The sequence below is a fragment of the Aplysia californica genome, unplaced genomic scaffold (genome assembly GCF_000002075.1).
Source record: "Aplysia californica isolate F4 #8 unplaced genomic scaffold, AplCal3.0 scaffold00002, whole genome shotgun sequence".
NCBI classification, from domain to species: Eukaryota; Metazoa; Mollusca; class Gastropoda; order Aplysiida; family Aplysiidae; genus Aplysia; species Aplysia californica.
In genome coordinates, this window is record NW_004797272.1 from 2,606,072 (window position 1) to 2,627,585 (window position 21,514).

Sequence of the window (21,514 nt, forward strand, 5' to 3'; positions counted from 1 at the left end):
ACTATAAATAATTTTATCAGGCCCACAACTGCTTCATTTGTTGCTACATTTTTATGTAAAGTACAAAATATTACTCAACCATACAATTTTTAGTGCATGAAACCACAATGCGACGTAGAACAGCTACAATGTTAACCTGCTATATTTCCTATCCTTCCAGTTCACCACGTTAGAGCTTTTTCTCAGGTGGAACCATAGGCGATTTTGAGGATGCTTTTCTTTTTTAACAGCTCTTTGAGGAGTGAACTATCTTGATGTAGTATCAGATCTTCGCCAACACTGATGTCATCACAGAAAACGACTCAATTTGAAATAAGGACACGAGTCAACGGCACTGATGTTATGGAGCGTTTATTATTTACATGTACAATGTACACTGACACACTTTTCATCGCATAACACAAACTTATCCTGTCATTCCTATGCAGTTTGCACAGTGACCGCAGCATCCAATGAAATCTTAACAATGACACACATAAAAATGCAAGGCAGGAAATTATGAAAAACAAAGCACCATCTGATTGCTGGGTGGCATTCTCGGTTTTTAAGAGAAAATTTCTTTCCTTGATAGTTTTCAAAACATTTTACCCAAAAATATATGCCATTCTCTTAAAATATAAAAAGGTAGAGTAGTCCACCAGAAAATAATAGAAAAATAAAACTTGCGCCAATTACCTATTAGATTTTTCATTCCTACTTGCAAATCCGAGTCTTATACGAACATAAAAACTTTCACTTTAAAGTTTGTAAGTAGAATCGTGAAAGGCTAGTACAATAAAATGTACATAAAACCAGAGAAAAGCAAAGGGGAAACCAATGCAAAAATTCCCAAGAGCAATCGGTACATTGTAACCACATGAAAACTCTTTTGGTCAACTCGTTTGCACAGCTGTAAATGCCGGACAAAAAAATCCCTCTTTAAGACAATGAGAAACAGGAAACATTTCCACTACATAAATAGCACAGAAGCACAGAAGCACAGAGAGAGACAAAGACTGAAACAGTTTAGAAGACCAAATATGCATACAGCTCAGAAATAAGTTAGTCGTCCATGTTAAAAGGCTTGCCAAACGAATGAAGGGACAACATAACTTCTGCAAATGTCTCTTTCAGACCTCGCTTTAGAAGAGGAAGAACAATGCTAGAGTTATCACATTTAGAATTACACCTTAACCATGAATGGGAATAATGGTGACAGGCTGCTCAATGAAAGAAACGGGGATAAACTCAAAAGGGAAAAACCAGCTAAGGAGTGACAGAAAGGCCTACAGGAAGCTTAAGCTGGGAAACCAGAACTGCAGGCGCATAGCCACAGAGAGGTGGAGAGAATCACACTTGAGATAATCACTTTCTTAGAGATGAATAAAACGTCCAGAAAAAAAAGTAATTACATTCTTGAGGAAGTTCCTACTCAGCTTCTCTCATAAAGTATAAATGATTTTAATTTTTACAAAAGGAATGAACAAAGTTGAAAAAATGTACCAAAACCATTTAAATACAACGCAAATTAAAAATTCCTATCCTTTGATCAGCAGGAGACCGGCGAGTAGTAAAATTCGATACCAATTAACACAGTTTCCTTTATAAAGGCAGCCTAATAATCTCCCCTTCCCCTCAAAAAAGAAGGTTGAAAGCGTATTTACAGCTCTTACTTCTTTTAGGCTATTCTCAACTTCAACCACTGAAAAAAAATCATAAAAAAGGAAGAGCATCCTTCACAAGCGCACAATAAAAGAAAGTTGAATATCATTGCATTCTCAAGACAGCTAGCAACATTTCAAACAACAGGAATCTAAATGGCTCTATACACACTCACAGACACTCCCAAGGTATCCAGTACGAAAAAAAAAATAAGAATCAAGAGGCGTTTGCTAAAGCTTTTATGGGAATTAACATGGTTTCAAAGGCAAGATTATGCTCTTAAGCCACAATATCTCACCTCAGAGATTCTGAACCATCACCACATAAGTTCACAACCTTGCTTCTGTCAGTCCCGACACTCAATACGAGAGAACGAGTATATGATTAAATAGAAAAAGTATTTCAGTTTAGGCTACCAGAAAATAATATGCAAACAACAATAAACATGACACAGATCACAAGGACCCAAGAAATTATTATTCAGCTTTGCTTCACTTTACAATGATTTTACTAGAGGTAACAATAAAGTACATGAGACAGAAAAGCTGTTTGAGAATAAAAATTACGGTATGCTCACATCCAAAGCCAGAACACTCCCAATTATCAAAACTGTAAAAAAAAGCTGACCATCAATGCTACAAAGACAATTTTTTAAACATGAAGCTGGGTGACCTAGAAAGACCATACTATACTTCAAGACAGATTCTGTTCAAATTCTGTTCTCATAACTGTCGGTGTCAAAACTTGTATCGCTTTAAAAACTGCTTAAGATTACAACTGAATTTTCAAAGATTTTAAGGTCCTTGTTAGTATACTCATTACACTGACAATATTCAAGAACGCTAACAGACGAAAATGTTTCTGAAGCAGGTACAGATTTCAAAACTGTGATTTTGGACATTGGAACACCTTGTTCATACACAAAGGTCTACTCTGAAGTATAATTTCAGTCGTGCCATAGAGGTTTCCGGTACAGAAAAAGCAAAAAGCACTATTATTATTGAACGTATCATTTTCTCATGAGAACAAGAATCGATTTGGAAGATAAAATAGAACACACACAAAAAAAAGGCGAGACAGCTTGAAACACCAGACACTGTTCCATCATCACTACAATAACTCTTAGCCTAAACTTGGATGTGGAGAACTTTCAAACGCGACAAAGACAAAGAAGTATAATATAATTGTCCCCCTAACTGCTGGAAACCTATGGGAAAGAGTTTATCAAACTACATAAATTTCTGTAATACATCCTGAATATTATTCAGGAGACCAACAAGGAAAAAACATGCATTAACAGAATGACATAAGCTGATGCATAAGCGCACACTTTAATGCAAAACAAAAAAAGAATGTCAAATACACATACAAAATACCTGCACAAAATTAAAACTGTTAGTACATTATAAAGAAAAATGAACTGTTGAAAGAAAGAAAATAAAATCCAGATCTGCAGGTGCCAAATTCCAGTTCTTCAAGTGATGTATCCTTGCCTGTACTGCAAGTTACCTTGAGTTTCTCGGTAAACCAAGGATCACAGAAATATTGCACACCTAATTCCACACCATACCAACCCTCACCTCATCAGCCCTGAGTCAACATTGCATAACGGATGGCTGCGCCACAGAGCCACAGAGCAACTACATGAAAAGCTTTAGTTAAAGGATGCAAAATAATTGAAATATGAAATGAAAGAAAAACTTGTTCACACTTCTTTTATAATCACAATGAGCAAAACTAGGATGCAGACTACTACTAACTCATGCATAAATCAGAGTACATTACATATAGATCATCTAGATGACAAAATGTACACAATGCAGGGCACAAAGTAATCAGCTAGCTAAAAGCTATAAAACAAACTCCAACAGGGGTCCTGTACTATCAATATATTGTTACATATGATCCCTTTATCTGATATGATTTTTAAAAGCCAAAAAGAGTGAATAGTCTGTAACATTTGGCTACAAGTGTATGTATGTAGATGTGGTAAAGGCAACAAAAGAGACTTTTTCACATAGAAACTAAAATATATACTTTACATGTAAGTCAAAGAAATGTTTAACTTCTGGCAATTACCAAATACAAACACATAAAATTTGTATCAATACAAAGTGATCATACACTGAAAGAACTCATACCACATTTTTACAGAGCTGAACTTGTATCTATCAATTCCCTTAATGGACATGAAATAGACCTATTTAAAAATTTTCATCGATCTGAGTACAAAGAATACACACAGCAGACAATAACACTCTCCTTAAAGAAAAAGAAAGGGAGGGGCCAAAGTTTAAATCATTGGCCCAGGTCACAGAAATCACTGGTTTTGAACTTTTCCATAGTTCTCTCTCACACATGCATCATCAGTTGTCATTCCATAAAATCCACCTTACAAGTGAAAGACTCGTATACGATACTTTCAAGCAGCAAGACATTGCCAGGGAAGTCAGGACATCATCATCACCTGATCATATGACACAGTAGCAGCTCTGTGCCGCGTTGCCATCATTGCCATTTTGTCCTAGTCTGAGGTTCTTGCCACTGGTTTCCCACAGTCCTGGGGTTTGGATGACCTGGAACAATATTACACAGGAGAAAAATCAACAAGAGTATTTTATGAGTGTGAGTCATCAAGTGCGCTGAAAAGAAAGCAAGGTAGAAATAGGGTGACTCTTTTGGGCTATACAGTCACTTTTAAGGACAGGCGGGCTAACCCAGATTTCGGAGGTTTCCGGAAATCTTGACCTACACCAAAAGTGGGCATTGCCCTACCTATAGGAGAAGTTTGGTTTCATTGGTGAGTATATTTGTTTGGATATAGAGAAAACTCTCGTCTTTTAAAGAAACTGAATAAGGGGCAAAAACTTTACCTCTGATTTTCTCAAAACAGCATTTTCCAGGATAGCCCCCTGTGCTTAAAAGCGACCATATGTAGCCCAAAGAAGCACTCCCTTTAATTGGGTCATACGTAGCCCAAATTAGGTCACCACCTCTGGGTAAGCTTATTTAGCCTACCACACCCAAATAACCAAACACCCCTTCCCTCTGAACCTGCAAGGCATATACGTTGCAACTCAATGCCTGTATATAATCCACATATATAGTTTGCCTTGTGTTTGCCTCTTAGCTGAGTAGTACCTAGATTATAATAATTAACTCACTGACTACGGATCCCGTCACGGGTACGGGGCGGTCGGGCGGTTCGCAGGTACGGATCCCGTACCCCCAACCGGATGGACTTTGCGATTTTGTTCCGTATCTAGTGCTCACGTCACATGAACGGAAACGGACTCCAGTGTTAGTTTTGCCTCTTGTTTCGTTTCGTGCCGAGTTTGGCGGAAGTTTCGTGGTAAATTTTTAAGCAATTGAAGGTGAAGGACAGTCACCTCATCTGGGGTTGACCTGACCGGAACTCTCGCTATGTTTTTTCTCCAAACAAATGATATTAATCCGACAGTCGCGTTGAAGTAACGGTCGCAAGAACAAGAATCACATAATTTCGCTGTTTTCGATACTTCTGTATGTTTTGCTAGTTCTAGTGACTCAAGATATGATGTGTCTGATAGTTAGGACCCTAGATATGTACCCGAACACGGCCCGAGTCGTAGTTTTAGGGCTAGATCTAGCACTAGTACTGGTGGTGTTCGCGCGACGAAATCACAACTTCGTTCCCTACATCTGTCTCATGTAATTCAGTGTATGGGTCTGAATAAACGCACAGACTAGCTGTTATATTTTCACCAAACACTCACACATGGATACAAATCAAAACAGAACACTTTGAACTTATATTTTTGTTGTTGTTGTGAATTTCATTCTGTCTGTCATGTCTCTGGAAACTTTTCGAAAAATCAAATTCATTCCAATTTTGAAACAATCATAAGAATTAAAGTATTAGACCCGGGGTGGGGCGACCATCCCCGACCCGGCGGGTCCCAGGTGGCGGATAGGGAACGGCCACTGTAATGGAGGTTAGCTGTGAATATGTTGAATAAGCAGCCCCGGACCAACTGGCGATGCTCTTACCAGGACGGGGTGAGGTGGTAGGTGGCACTACCACGTCATTAAATGCCCTAGGAGTCCTCTGACGGGAGCATCATGCGGAAAAGGACCGCATTAAGTCCTGGCTACGGGTGGGATCCGGTAACAATTCCTCCCTGTGCTCCCAGGGTAGGTCCTTGGACCTGGAGCTGGAGTGCTGAAATCGGAGGTATTGGGCCGCAAGGCGCACTCTAGAGAACCACAATACCACGTAATACTGCAATATATGACACTTGAAGAAGGTAACGTTAGATATGGTGCTCGCCCTGTGAGGACACACCAGGCAGGTGCAGTGCCGGGCCCCAAGCCTCGAAGGGGTCCACCCCAGCGACTGGAGGGCCTTCCATCGTCTTGGAGTGCCAGGAGACGAGGAAGAAAAGCGACTGGTAACACAAACACAAAACAGGTAAAGAAAAGTCTTAATATCATGCACTGGAATGCTGAAGGAATCTCAAACAAGAAAACAGAGCTGGAAAACTTTCTAAAAGATAATGAAATACACATCAGCTGTATACAGGAAACACATCTGCAGGAGGAGGCAAGCATTAAGGTAAGAGGATATCAGTGCATCAGAAACGATCGCCAAGGTAGAAAAAAAAGGAGGAGTATTGACCCTGGTAAGAAATAACCTAAATACCGTTGAAATCAAGAAATATACAGGAGAAGCTGAATATATCCACAACAGGATCACCACCAGCAGAGGCAATCTGGATCTAGTGAACTATTATTGTCCAAACGATAAAAACCTTGTGCTAGAAACCATCGAAGTCCCAGACACAGACTTTATCATCGCTGGAGATTTCAACAGCCAGTCCCAGAGTTGGGGTTACAACAGACTAGACAGAAGAGGAGAAGAAATAGAGGCTTGGCAAGATGAAAACCATCTTCTGCTTGTAAATGATCCTTTAGATCAACCCACATTTTATTCTCGAGCTTGGCATTCAACTACGACTCCAGACCTAGCACTCTGCACAGAAAACCTGCACAGACATCTAAGCAGAAAAGTGGAAACCCAGCTCGGGGGAAGTGACCATCGCCCTGTTCTTCTTACCATAGTAGAGAGCCTGCCAGAGGACAGCCCGAAAAGGCCGAGATGGAACTACAAAAAGGCAGACTGGAGACTATTCAGCATAAGAACTAACGAGCTGACAAAGAACATCGCAGTCTTCGACAAAAACATAAACAATGCCATCACAGAGTTCAATGAAAACATCCTTAAGTCAGCAAAAGAAACCATACCTAGAGGGGTAAGGAAAAATTACACCCCATACTGGACGCCAGAACTCCAGAAAACACATAACGACCTCATCAAGGCCAGAGAAGAAGCCGAAATACATCCAGGGATAGAAAACAATAACAAGCTACAGAGGTGTAAAGCCCACTATCTCAAAACCAAATTGGTGCGCACCAGGAAAAGCTGGAGAGACAAAACGCACAAACTTAACCTGGAAAAGGACACCACAAAACTATGGAGGCTTGTAAAGGGGCTAAACGACGAAGGAAATAAAAGTGCCAAGATCACTCTAGTCCCAACAGGGCGACATTGTACAAACTACAGGGCAGAAACGGAGGCTCTAGTACATGCAGCAAACATCATCAAGAATGTGGTAGACCCCCAAAGCCAAGTAGTATTCCTAACAGATGCCATGTCAGTACTGCAGGCAATCACTTCCGGCAAACTACCAAGGCTACGAATATAAATTGAGGACATCCCATGTCTGAGGATCATGCTGCAGTGGATTCCATCACACTGTGGTGTCTTGGGAAATGAGCAGGCAGACAAGATGGCCAAACTAGGAGCACAAAAAGAGCAACCAGACAACAGCGTTAACTACACAGAAATAAAAACTATTATAAATACACTATTTAAAGCACCTCAGACACCAGATGGCTACCATGAGCTGTCCCGCCAAGAACAAGTGATTATCTTCAGACTAAGGACACAACACACAAGACTGAGACAGCATATGTACAAATGTTTTAAACTAGTACAATCACCAAAATGCCAGTGTGGAGAGGCGGACCAAACTGTTGAACACATCCTTCAGCACTGCAAGACACACAGGGCCCTGAGACAGGAAACGTGGCCAACCCCACTGACGCTACAAGAGAAGCTATACGGGCCGCCAGATGAACTGACTAGGACGGCCCAATTTATGACAGATACCGGACTTCAAGTGTGATGCGATCGAGAAGAAGAAGAAAGAAAGTATTAGACCTAGAGAACTTAATTTTTTTGCAATAGATTAAGTTTGAAAGTTACTTTACTGTGTCAAAAAATAATTACAATAGGGTAATTCTGGAAGTTGTGGTGGTGTTTTGAAATACCCCAAAAATGCCAGTACTCAGCGCTAGTGATTTGTGAAAGGGGCCAGTAGTCAGTGAGTTAAATACCTACACAATTGCCAATTGTAGGGAAGTAAATCAAATGAAAGTCTCAACATATCACATGGAATCTAGATCCAACAAATCACATCGACCTAAAATTATGTAAGCCCCATCAGTTTAACTCTTTCCAGACAAGGTTTTTTTCTGTCTAGACGTAATTAATTTCTGACTCGATATACAGATTACGTGCAAAATAATTTCTACAAGCATAGCCATCACTCAAAACATAACATAAGATATATCAAATGGAAGAAAATTGAACGAGGGATTAATTTTGGACACAAGCATGAATAACAAGGATTAGAATGGGTGATGGTGATGAGGAAAAACAAATTTTGACGGGGAAAAAATTCACTCACCAAACATATGAAATCAAATCAGCAAAGCTATCTCATCAGACACAGCCATGAGCATGAACCACACATTTCTTAAAGCAATACGAGCATAATTCACACATTTCTAACAGCAATTCTTTTTATTTGAAAGCAATATTCCAATTTTTGTTTGAGTTATGGTATTTCTACTGAGTCCAGATACATCCTTACGTAGATGCAAAATCGCAAGAATTGAGTTCCCTCATTTATTGCCAAACTGACGCTTTGGAAAAGTGAAACTAGATGCTTTCTTTTCCAAAATCCTTTCCCAGTTTTCAAGCAGCAAGAAGTCCTTATAAATGATGGATCATGTTAAAACGAAATAATACTGAGGTACCCCATCATTGCCGATATATCAGCAATACGTCCGCAAGGTGTGTGGACTTTTGCTGCTATATCAGCCACACCTCTGCACAGAGTTAAACACAAATTTACAGGGGTTAGTTGGTCTGTATTTCAGAGTATTTATTATGGAGAGACAAGTAGGATAACTTCACTGAAAGAGAATATGGATATTTGCCGTCAACCACAGAAGTACTAAAGCAAACACACGATGAATCTACATCACTCAAAAAAGCTACTCAACTCCTTTTTTTTTAAAATCTTATGTATTTTTACACTCCCATCAACACAATTTAGATCATTTAGGAGGCAGCCTTCGACCCTGCCCGTCAGAACCAACCTGGGCAGAGAGGGATACAATGTCCCAGCACAAAGACAGAAATACTCGATAAAAATTATCCCCATTAGGGAATTAAACTCAGATATTCTGCAAGCAATGACAAAGTTCTTATCCGCTACACAATAGACGCCATTATTACTCAACTCCTTGGCACAACCTCAGTGTGTATTATAAATTTTATATAGTTGCATCACTATGGTATTAAAAAACCAATAGAAGTATGCTAACAAGGCTTTCAAGCAGAACAATATAATAAAACAACTTTTTCTTTGAAAGAAGAAAGCTCTCTACCTAGAAAATATCCAAACCATTTCGTAAGAATGTACTGCAAAAAGGGGGGAATAGGGGTGAAGAAAGGAACACGTATTAACATCAACACTGATATTACGGCCCACCAATAGGAGCTGCCGATCTTCTTAAAGTGGAATAGAACACATGAACATCTGGGCTCAGGGGTATCATGTGTGAAATTTTCTTTGGTGTACCTTCTCTTTGCCTTTTTTTCTTTTCTTCTTGTTTACTCTTACCGCTTGGTCACGTGTTTCACCTTCAAAACCTGTTGGTGTCTTGCAGAGAATTAAACTCTTACAAAACTTGAAAAAAAGTGAAAAAAATGGTAAGCATTTTTCTACCACAAAAAGATGCAATAAAAAAAAAAACTTAGTCGTAAAAATTTAATTTGAGTAAGACAAATTCTTAGTCAAACAGAACGACATCTTTCCTTCATGTTATTACCACTACTACTACTACCACTAATAGACTGCTACTACCACTAATAGATTGTATTGACATAGTGCTCTATCCCATACAAGTAGGCCCTATACGCTCTGAGTAGTCCAGACTGGCTGGCAGGGGGGTGAGGTCACTGATTTTGCACTAAAACCAAACCAGGGGCAATTATTTCCCCAAAATGCGAGCCCTCGACAAAATATGACTACCCATTTGACCATGACTCTGGCGGAGAGAGGAAGGCACGCCCAAGAGCAATGTTCATGACAATCCTGACTGCAAGTTTGTGATGAGAATTCATCATTTTGAATGAAAAGCATATTTTGTACTAATAATATTGACATTCTCAGAGACTGATGAAAAATAATTGGGTTTGTCTAAAGTGTTGCTGAGTTGCATTCTAGAAAACAATAAGCAGCTAGCAGAATTAGTTTTTGTGTTGTGAAGAGACAAATATGGCACTCCAGCCAAATTCACAAAGATATAAGTTTGGGAAGTGAAAATATAACAGGAAAAATATCTTAATTTCCTTAACCCTTTGAGCCCTGACCTCCTGAGGCTCCTGTGCCCCTCTGCCTGAGCTCCTGAGTGATTCACATTTATATTACTTACATTCATATCATAATCAGTATCCCATTCCATCTACCACTCAGGGTAGTCCTCGCCATTGCCTACATCTAATTCAAAAAGATCCTCAAAATAATCAATAATGTAATTTGTAGTAAACACTGTTTTCGGTGCGCTTATTTGTCAAGTGTACTGGTGGTTAGGCATATGGGCAATTTTACAGGTCCCCGCTGTTCCAGAAGCTAGGGCTCAAAATATTAATCAAAGGAATGTATGTTTTATATCAATATAAATAGGAAAGAAAACTGCGTTTAACAATGTTAACTTGCTACGGAAGCAAGCTTCTACAAATGATGCATTATGGAAACATGATTCAGGAAAAATCAACAAAAAACAGAGCAAGAGTACACATGTTAGAGATCATGTTAACAAGTTCAAAGCAAGTTAGAGAAGCGAAGAAAAAAAAATTAATAATGCAGTGCTCAAGACAAGAATAGAATATACAATTCAGCAGTGCCAGCAAAGAACATTAATCTATTTTACCTTTTCCACCAGTTCCTCAAAAGCACACTGGACACCATCATTTGTTTTCGCACTGGCCTCAATGAAGAGCATGTGGTGTTTGCGGGCAAACTTCAGACCTTCTTCCTTAGTGACTTCATGTGAATCCTGAAGAAGAAGAAAAAGTGCTCTTTTGAAATAAACTCATACATCACTTTCGGTAAAAGAAATAAGTAAAGAAGTAAACACCCTGAACCGGTGTGCATGTTACAGAGTGAAGAAGAAAAAAGCTCATTCACAACATGAAGCTTAAAGAGAGTTTTCCAGTTGTTTTAATATGAGTCTTAGGTACTTGCAACCAAAGATTAGATTAGAGACGTTACAAAAGAATAACAAAAAAACAAAAAGAGAGAGATAAAGTTGATAGATGTTTGATAAGAAAGAAGGAGCAAACCACACCAAAGCAACCAACGAAGCAAGTCTTACAAGATTAGCCATAGTAAAAAGGAATTTATACTCCTAAGGAGTACGATTACATCTCACCAGAAGCCCCAATTCTATTCTTAGATCTTAATCATTTTCCCATCTGTTGACCTTAACCCGAAGTGTAGTAGTCATGAAAAAGACTAAGACATTCTGAAATGGGAGGTGAACAACACTTTGTACATCAAATTGTTTACTGCTACAGCTGGCACAATAAGTTCAGCACTCCAATTCAGCTGATCTATTCATTTCAGCACAAAAATACATTTTTAGATTGAATAGAAAAGTAAAACGACTGTGTTATTTCAATTTTTTTTCAGTCCAACCCAATCTCTCTGTGAGTTATAAGATAAAACTCATTTAAACACGCTTTCAGTATTCATCATCATATATTTCAATTTAATAAGATAAATAGTACATGTTACCCCCTGGGGCGGTGCTACTGACTGAAGTGTCTTTAGGCCTTTCCCAAAGGGGGGGACATTAAAATCTCGAGTTCTTATGCAAAGTAAAATTGTAATTGTACATGGGCTGACTCATCAATGTCATGCTCACAACTGTGCCTGAACTGCAACAGAGAACTCAAGCATTTTCTTTCCTAATCCTTACTATCGTCATTTTCCTCTACTTCTTCTGTATGTTAGTCACACTCTTGTGACCCCCTATTTCCGGGGTGCCTTGATGGACGAAACAGACTTAGTGCTGTTGAAGCTAGAGAGGTGAGCAGAGTAAGTCTGATTCCCTGTAAGGACTTCTCTGTTGACATCCATCCCTTGAGGCTAATATGACCTTATGCAGTTCAGAGCGCCGTAAAACCTCTACTAAAATAAAGAAAAGTACAAGTAGATTTAAACTATTCTTTACAGCTACGGTACCACTGTTGCAATTGAGTTTGTTTTTACTTTTTTATTTTGCAAAATTAATTAGATCTAGAGATTTCTCAACTAATTCTGGACTCCACATAATATAAGCCTGCCAAAACGCCCATCTTGATGACAGATTTATCTAATCTTGAATATATAGCAGAATTAAATCTAGCTCATTTCTTATGACAACGGTTCCCTATTATCCTCATCACCTCTTGAGTTATGTCATCAATAAGTTTGAAACATTATATAGCTGCAGAGTATTTCTGTGAGTTCATCAGAGCATTTTCCACCACTTTCAAGTTTACTTTTGAGCCTGCCAAAGCTCCAACTCAGGTGTTGCCTGATGAATTTTTTAACAAATGTGTTTTCACTAGTACAGAACTTTTACTAACGACTTCTGTGCAAAAGATAGATTTATTACTCATTTCAAAGGTAATGGAAATTTTTATGAAAAGGAAAGTTATACATCTCGGGGTACAAATTTTTAGAAAAAAAAAAAACCTCCAAGAATGTCTTTCACGCCTAAAACAAAGAAAGAATGCCTCAATATCTTGGCTAGTCAAATCAGAACATCAGATTAGGAAATGGGTCAAGAACACAGAACAACGTAACAAGGAAGGATCAAAGTTTACATGAGGATAGAGATAAAATGTTGATAACACATTACAAAATAGGAAAAACAATGTCTGATTAGCTAATGTCATGGTATGAAGTAAGTCCAGTAATCAACCAGCATAGTAATTAGGAGAATATTAACTGACTTGAAGAGGAGAAACATGGTTGATATAAAATTACACTGACCAAAAAATAAACTAACAATATGGTGTGATTGTGTTTTCAAAAGAAGAGTTTTACAAGACGTCACATGAGACAAAGAACACCACACACAACAAAATTCTTGTTCTTAACAATAAACATCAAAGACAACACCAAATCAAAAGTAAAATTAATTCTATAGGAGAAAGAATGACAACGAAATGTCAACTAGAGTAATTTCTCAGAACAGTTCAGTTCATCTAAAAATCAAATTAAAAGTTTCACATTCATCTTAGCAAAAATATATTCTTGTCTGCATGCATAAAACTTGCTATAGCTGCCTAAAAACATATAAGTGTATATTGAAAAATAAAGGTCACATCATTCTACTACTACAAATCTGAAATGCAAATTATCACAATAAAGCCATCCTATGAAACAAGATGGGAGTGAGCCAGACACAACCCCCCCCCCCCCCCTCCAGGAAGAAAAGATTTTTTTAATTTTTAAATCACCGACTATAATTTCTCTGATAATACAATAATTCACTAAGACCCCCCAAAAAATGTCCTAACTCTTTATCTCCGAAAGGGGAAAACCCACTATGCCAGGGCCCTCTTTTGGTATGAAATCTAAAAGGGACTTCCGTCACTAAATTGCTCACTGGCACAGCAGTTCCGACGGAGAGCCACTGGGGGAACAGGTTGGCAAAGATAAGAAGTTCATAAAGAAACACACACACATACACAAAAAAGTAAAAACCCTCGGACATCTTACTCTGTCAATCTTGTTGCCGACAAGCATCTTGATCATGTCATGTTTTGTAGAGAATGTTTCCAGTTCATTCAACCATGCATCAAGTTTGCTGAAGGATTGTTTGCTGCTGACATCATACACTGGGGGGACATGGAGAGACAAAAGAACATAAGCAGGGGGGAATTTTTTTCAGTTAAGAACAGGTGTTAACGAAAATACAAACAGCTCAACTTCAGACTTCATGCAGCACAATTACAGAGCAACTCCATCTCGACTGACAATGAAACAACGCCAAAACAAGTAAAAGTACAAATCCCTTTTCATTTTAAAAATAATAATCCCATACACACTAGAATGTTGGAAACATTCAGGCATTTTATAACATTTCCATCTTCTTCATATTACTAGAGAGACCGTAGACCCACAATCACTTCTGCATGGACGTCGAGTGAAGAGCACACAACTTCTGATATTAACAGACAAAACAGTACCTTCTCATTTACCCCACACCAATCCACTAGTTTTGGGCGCCAACATATTTTGATCAGATCCATTAAACAAAACAACAAGGAAATCTGACAACACTTTAACTAATGTTCAGCACTACACAAAAACCAGGTAAATGGACATATTTTCAGAAAGCAAAACTATACAAATGGTCGAGTATTCTTGACTTATGATGACCTACAGTTCCAGATGAAGACAAATATTATACAAGTATGGCAGAAACCATGACTCACCTAAGATTACACCTTGTGCACCTCTGTAATAACTTGGTGTTAAAGTCCGGAATCTTTCCTGCCCAGCTGTGTCCTGTTCATGAGAACAAATCAGTAATGGTTAAACTGAGGGTGAGAGATTCAAAGTCATGAGTAAAACAACTGTATCACTCGCATGCAAATCCAGTAGTCTCCACCCAAGAATCCACCGCCAACAAGGCCACATCAGATGGGATCACATCATACTGTGAACTCGTCGGTGCCTTAGTTTTCTTCACTATTGGTCTTGTTTTTCAGCTCTGCAGCCGATTTAAGTAGACAGACTGGCACCCTGCTCTGTGACTGTCCAATCGCCTTTGCCTTATGTGATCATCTGCTGGCTGTGAGCCTGCCTTTCATTCTTCAAATTTCCTGTGCCATTACAACACAATGATGCGCAATGAAAATAAGCACGGAACTTCGTCCGAAATGGAAAGCTGTAAACTTTGGACTGGTGAAGGAGAGGAGCGATGGAATCAACCTAGACTTTGAGACTCCTGATTGGATAAGTAAATATGGCAAGCCCCATCAACTTAATTTCAGAAGGGACCATTGTGATTTGTCATCAGAAGGTTAACCATTCTTTGCTTGTCATAACATTTAAGTCCATCGACAGGTCCCTTTAGTTCATTTCAAAGTGACGGGAGATCATTTTACCTACTGCTGGCCAGACCAAAAGTCACTGTGGATTCTTCCCCTAGATGATCCCTGTGTAAAACCCTGTTCACTTAAGATCCCACATTTTCCTTACTCCCAAGCACTGGGGTCTAAGGCAGAGACTGGAGTATAGCAAAAATTAGTGAAAGAGGAGCAGTGAATGTGACTTTTCATTAGCAATGTCAACGAAACATTAAATTTTATCCAAACTGCTTTAAAACGAGCTTAAATGAATGAGGGATAAATTAAAAGAACTATGGTTTTTAAATATTAAAAATCGATTGATAAATTTAAAAGTTTGTTGGGTTTTTTTGTTGCAAAATTTTGGGGGACTTTATAAAGGAAAATATTGCCAAAAAGTGCAATGCCTCTTGATGTATTCTAAAGGACAGTAATAAATAGGAGTATGAATGGAACTTGGCGGCTTTATGTGATTTTTAGAGCAGAATCTAGTTCTGTTATCCCTTTTTCAATGCCTTTACTTTGGATCTTAAAGGCTAATATTTGCATGAAAATTTGTTGAATTGCGCGATATTGTTAGAACTGCTACCAATAGGAGGGCACATGCTTGCAAGACATTACAAAACTTCATAAATTTTCAACACAACTTTGCTTAAAAACTACTCTGTTTTAATTTTGAACAAACCTGGGAAGAAATTAGTTGAATTTACTCCACCTGTTACAGAAACGATACAACTTTGATCATAAAAGATTCACTGCTGTTCTCCAATCACCCGTTCTGCAACTTAACAAAGCAGTACAAGGAAAACTCACAGGCGATTTATATAGTTTTAGGCAGCGAAACACATGAAGCCTAGCAATCACCAGCCTTTCGCATGCCAGCAGGATAGCTTGTTCAGTTTGTAACCCAAGTTCCCATCTCTAAGTCTTCTATCCCTGGACGGGTGGTAATATTAAGCTGGGTACGTAAAATGTACTGAGTTACACAAAGGGGTCTGAAATTTTACAGGAAAATAAAGGGAACTTGTGGGGTATCTGTCCCGACTTAAGTAGATAGACTGGCAGCCACACTTTTGGAAAACGAAAGAAAGATGCACAAACACAGCAATTTCTTCAGTTCTAGAAACTTATCAAAATTGGACTAGCATAGCAATTTTGGCTTTTCCTCTGGCAGGTTGGTTGCAAAGTTTCATTCAATTTCGTCCGCAATTTTTCACGTAAGTTTACTTAGAAGAGAGCTATCTCTGGTCCCAAATGGCCCCAAAATTACACCTTGCACGAAGCCCAACTTCCAGCCTAATGCACAAAGGACTATTGGCATTGCTACTTTCATTTTTTAATTTGCAATTTAGAGCATGTGTAGTAAGTTCATAAAACAGAGTACAAGCACAAGCATTTAGTAGGCAATTATTTGCCTCTTTAACAACATTTAACAGATATGATGCAAGTGCCGCTGCTTAAGACAGAAAACTTTTCCAAGTTTATATGAGCCATTGCCAAAACGTGGGGAAAAACACATACATCTCACATTAGTGTGCATAAAATGTGATGCATTAATATTTATTCTTCCAAAACTTATACATATGTTAAATATAGGATGTAGAACCTGCATTAGCAGTTTCAGACCCAGTGTCAGCTTTACAATCTTGAGTTTGTACATTTTGTGCCAAAAATGTTTGTTTTTTTGTGATTCCTGGACTGTCATTTTGAGCACACCAATGCAAACTTCCAAGAATGTCCAACATTTAGTATTTTTGAGTGTTCTTTTTTTAACCTGTGCTTTGATCCTAAGCTATTTGTGATCGAGAAAGGTTCACTTGCTCAAGAAATCGGTTTATTTGTTTGCAAATAAACGAATAATTCGGATCACTTGTGCGTCGTGTCGTCACGTACTAGGTGTTTCAGAAAACACCATTATTTTTCAGTAGAATCACCACAGCTGGTTAAATCTTTTTGCTTTTCGTCATTTATTCAATACTTCAAAAGCTGTGATGCGTGAAAGGAACATCAGGTTCCTATACCTACGATTTCGGTCAGCTGTTTAACATTCGCCGTGATTGGCGTCACTTTGCGACATACCGGAAGTCCGAATTTTAGCCTACTTTTGTTTTGAACGGATCATCAACAGTGCCCGGATATAATTGTTTTCTTGAATGACTTCCCCTTACCCGCTTCCCCAGAACAGCGGAAGCAACGGGGGAAAGAGAAAAACGAAAGTAGTCATTGCCGTCAGCCTCCGGTTACGCACAAGAATCTTGCGTTGAATGTGACGTACTGGACTGTTTTGCGTGTTTTTAGGCTACCCTATTGAATATTTTAGTGAAATTGCGGTGTTTACATTGGATTACTGGAACAAGTGTGCGATGTGTGAACAAACTTCGAGAAATGGATCATTTCTGTGGTTATAGATTTAGCTTTTGTGCTTAGTGATGACATTTGGGGTGTTATCATGCAGCCGTACAAGACTGACTGACGTACTAGAAATTACATTGTCCTAAGAGCAAACATTTTTTATGTCATGTGTGCTCTCTTTACTCAAACAAATAGACAAACATGTCCTTGTTTATCTGTCTAACTCAAAGGTACACATTTGTTCTTTGTTGGGATGATATGCCTTTTTCCAGTACATCGTGTCATTGTGTCATCATTGTTATGTACAAGTAATATTTTTCATAATTGCTTTTATCAATAAGTTTTCAACATATATTTCATACATGCAAGATTCATTTAGAAAAAAATACGCCTTTATTGATCTGCGTATCTCATAGTGCAAATTTGTTCTTTGTAGGCATGATTTTACCTTTTCCCAGTATGTTTTGTCATCACTGTTATGTACGAGTACTGTTTGTCATAATTAGCAACGTAATTGTGATTGTGTACTGTCTTTGATATGACCTGATATCTATTTCAAAGCAAAAGAAACCTCTCCTGTTTTTTTTTTAATTCTTAAAGTGTGCATTTCTCTCCGGAGGCATGACTTTGTCTTTTCCTGTACATTGTGTCATCATTGTTATGTACAAGTCATGTTTGTCATCACTGTTATGCACAAGTCAAGTATTCCTAACAGATGCCATGTCAGTACTGCAGGCAATCACTTCCGGCAAACTACCAAGGCTACGAAAATAAATTGAGGACATCCCATGTCTGAGGATCATGCTGTAGTGGATTCCATCACACTGTGGTGTCTTGGGAAATGAGCAGGCAGACAGGATAGCCAAACTAGGAGCACAAAAGGAGCAACCAGATAACAGCGTTAACTACACAGAAATAAAAACTATTATAAATACACTATTTAAAGCACCTCAGACACCAGATGACTACCATGAGCTGTCCCGCCAAGAACAAGTGATTATCTTCAGACTAAGGACACAACACACAAGACTGAGACAACATATGTACAAATGTTTTAAACTAGTACAATCACCAAAATGCCAGTGTGGAGAGGCGGACCAAACTGTTGAACACATCCTTCAGCACTGCAAGACACACAGGGCCCTGAGACAGGAAACGTGGCCAACCCCACTGACGCTACAAGAGAAGCTATACAGGCCGCCAGATGAACTGACCAGGACGGCCCAATTTATGACAGATACCGGACTTCAAGTGTGATGCGATCGAGAAGAAGAAGAAGATGCACAAGTCAGCCCCATCGATGTTGTGCTTTTGCCTCATATTAGTTTTAAAATTGTTTTACACATGTGTTTTTCTGGTGCTGAGGCTTTGCTGTATTTGTACAGCCTTTCACTATTGTGATGTGTTGTCAATGATAATGTCCAATGTGTATCCTTTCTTGTACATAAAATGTTGACATGTTCTGTAAACTGCATCATTGTTACAATGCTTGTCATTCATATTACCATTATGAATGGAGTTCATAGTGTACAAAGTCTTTGTTTACTAAACAAATGGAATTTAAAGTCTATAATTTGCCTTGCTGCTTATTTATCTGTTTTTGTCATCATTGTTACATACAAGAAATACAGTGGTTGCCGAAACAATAGACCCATATCTCCAAAACCCTACATCTCCTTGCTCTGATACTCTAGGAATATGAGCACTAAATGTCAATCTGTGACTGACAGAAAAGGGAGTCCAAATGGTAAGAAAAAAATTTTGGAACCACTGAGTCTCAAGACAGTCTCACGTTTTGGTAATTGCTCATATATGATATGATAGTGTTCTTGATCCATTGGTTCATAAACAAATATATAATAAACTTACCCAAATGGCCAATTTTGTCTTGTTACCATCAACAGTCAAAGTCTTCACTTTGAAATCAACTCCTGTTACAAAAATAAACAAATGGTGTAAGTCTATGAAATCAAAACTAATTTGGTCAAAAAACATTTTAAACTAATAAGATGATACTTGATTCACAACCACTATGGTACATTCCTTTTTTTTTTTACATTCTATCCCAAAAAGGTACACAAAATTAAATCGTCTTTTGAAAATTTTTATTGATTCACTTTCATGATTTAACAAAAGGAAAGGGGAAAAAATGACTATATGGAAAATAATCCTAATGTACAAACAAGTCATTTTTTGCATTAAAAGCATATGAAAGTCTTCATAAAATGGACTATCATACACAGCAAAGTAACAATGAACCAACAACAGTTTAGTCGCACAAGTATCTAAAAGGATCCAACATACCAATGGTTGCTGCTTGTTCTGGATCAAAAGTGTCATCGGTAAACCTGAGTAGTAAACTGAAGAGCAGAAAGAAGGAAGTGTTATAAAAAATAATAAAAATACATAATTTTATCTTTGACAGGTAACTATTATATAAAATATCTCTTTGATTAATATAGCTATGACCCTATCGACTGTGCAACTTTCTAAGTTTTGCCCAACAAACGATACACATTCGCTGGTGATTTTCTAGCGTCAGGAAACTGCTCTGATTACCACATTTAATTTGCGTTTTCCAGCCAAAAATATGACCACTTAGTTCCCAATCTACATCTGAATGAAGGAGTGAAAGTAAATAGTTTACCAATTAAACTTAGAAATAAGTCTATGAAAAGAGAAATCAACCTGATTACACAAAGAGTAACCATGCTTTGGGCAACTTCGGCCTTTCTGGGAAGACTTTGAAACTTTAGGCACTAGACTTAGGTCAGTTTGGGTTTGAGTTTTGAGCTCAGGGTTTAAACTCATTCACCCAGACTTCATGAATTCAGAACTTTCTTTCACTTTCAGACTAGTCCAACCTGCCTTAAAACGGACACCTGTAAATGAAAACATGTCTTAAGGAATCTCTCCGCTCCCCTCTTGATATGTGAGGAAGCGTGGTAAAATCAGGCTTTCGTCAAAATAACTAAATCTAGAGAAACAGGCAATTTTCCAGCAGTTTGGACATTTTTGTACCACACATTTCCATTCCATGTAAATTTTACTGACAAAAATAGATTAAAGGCACATGCCATTTTTCAGTTTTCAAACACTCTTTAGCTGTTGGAGTTACCAACTTTGGAGACCATTTTCTCGCTAATTTCACCACTGAAACCAGGTGACCTCACTTCCTTCAATTACAAATATATCTTTCTATTCATGATAAATCTATATTTATTTCAAGGGAAGCAAGGCAAATAAATCAGCTTTCAGATGATACTTTTATAACTTCACAAGCCAAAAAATTGACGAGCGCCTGATTCCATCGCGTAGAGACACATAATATTCCTCTTTAATTTACCTCTATAAAATGGAAACCTGTCCAACTCGGAAACGGAGAGAAAAATCCGTTCCATTCCGGGCGTTTTACCTGTCTAAGACGGAAAATGCTTTGCCTGACCAGCCTTGATTTGAAACAAAACTCGCAAGTTTGGTTCTGCTGCCTTTACACTTAACGCCATAGTTAAGAGTGCAATTTGGGGGTAGAAGTTACCCCATCTATGTGAACCCAGATCGATGCAGATGGTCAGGGTAGTGTGGGTGTGAAAATCTCACGAGCGCCACAGTGAAAGTGCTCCAGGAGCGAGACACAACAGAAACTTTCCTGTGTAGCCAGAAGGCAGAGGTGTGAAATTTGTCTGATCAATGCCTGCTGTCCTGATCATACAGAAAGCTGAGAAAAGAATTCCTGGAATCTTTGTTACACACAGCAGTGAGGGCAGCACTGGTCGACTGTGCTTGTTACACCGATGGGTGGGGCTAAGGGTGGAAGTAAACAAACGTTTCTGTTTTTAATAGGTCAAACAGTGGTCCTATGAAATGCAAGCGCATTGTGTCATTATCAGAGAGTAAGCATTGAGAAGTGTGAGGTTTTGATCACCGAAGTGTATACAGACCCGGTAACCGGGAACAAAGTCACGAAGTATACAGACCCGGTAGGGGAACTCTTTT

General features: G+C 38.4%; 1 protein-coding gene across 1 annotated transcript in view; it reads right to left on the reverse strand.

Annotated features, from left to right (window-relative positions):
- Positions 1–333: 333 nt before the first annotated feature.
- Positions 334–21,514, reverse strand: part of LOC101858074 (ras-related protein Rab-18A) — a 22,879-nt gene continuing 1,698 nt past the window's right edge. The window contains exons 2-7 of the mRNA XM_005089007.3: positions 19,823–19,878; positions 19,388–19,449; positions 14,531–14,603; positions 13,812–13,930; positions 10,969–11,094; positions 334–4,217 (exon numbers count right to left, since the gene is read on the reverse strand). Of these exons, the coding sequence (XP_005089064.1) occupies positions 4,113–4,217; positions 10,969–11,094; positions 13,812–13,930; positions 14,531–14,603; positions 19,388–19,449; positions 19,823–19,878 (541 nt within the window). The 3' untranslated portion in view covers positions 334–4,112. The remainder of the gene's footprint in view (positions 4,218–10,968; positions 11,095–13,811; positions 13,931–14,530; positions 14,604–19,387; positions 19,450–19,822; positions 19,879–21,514) is intronic.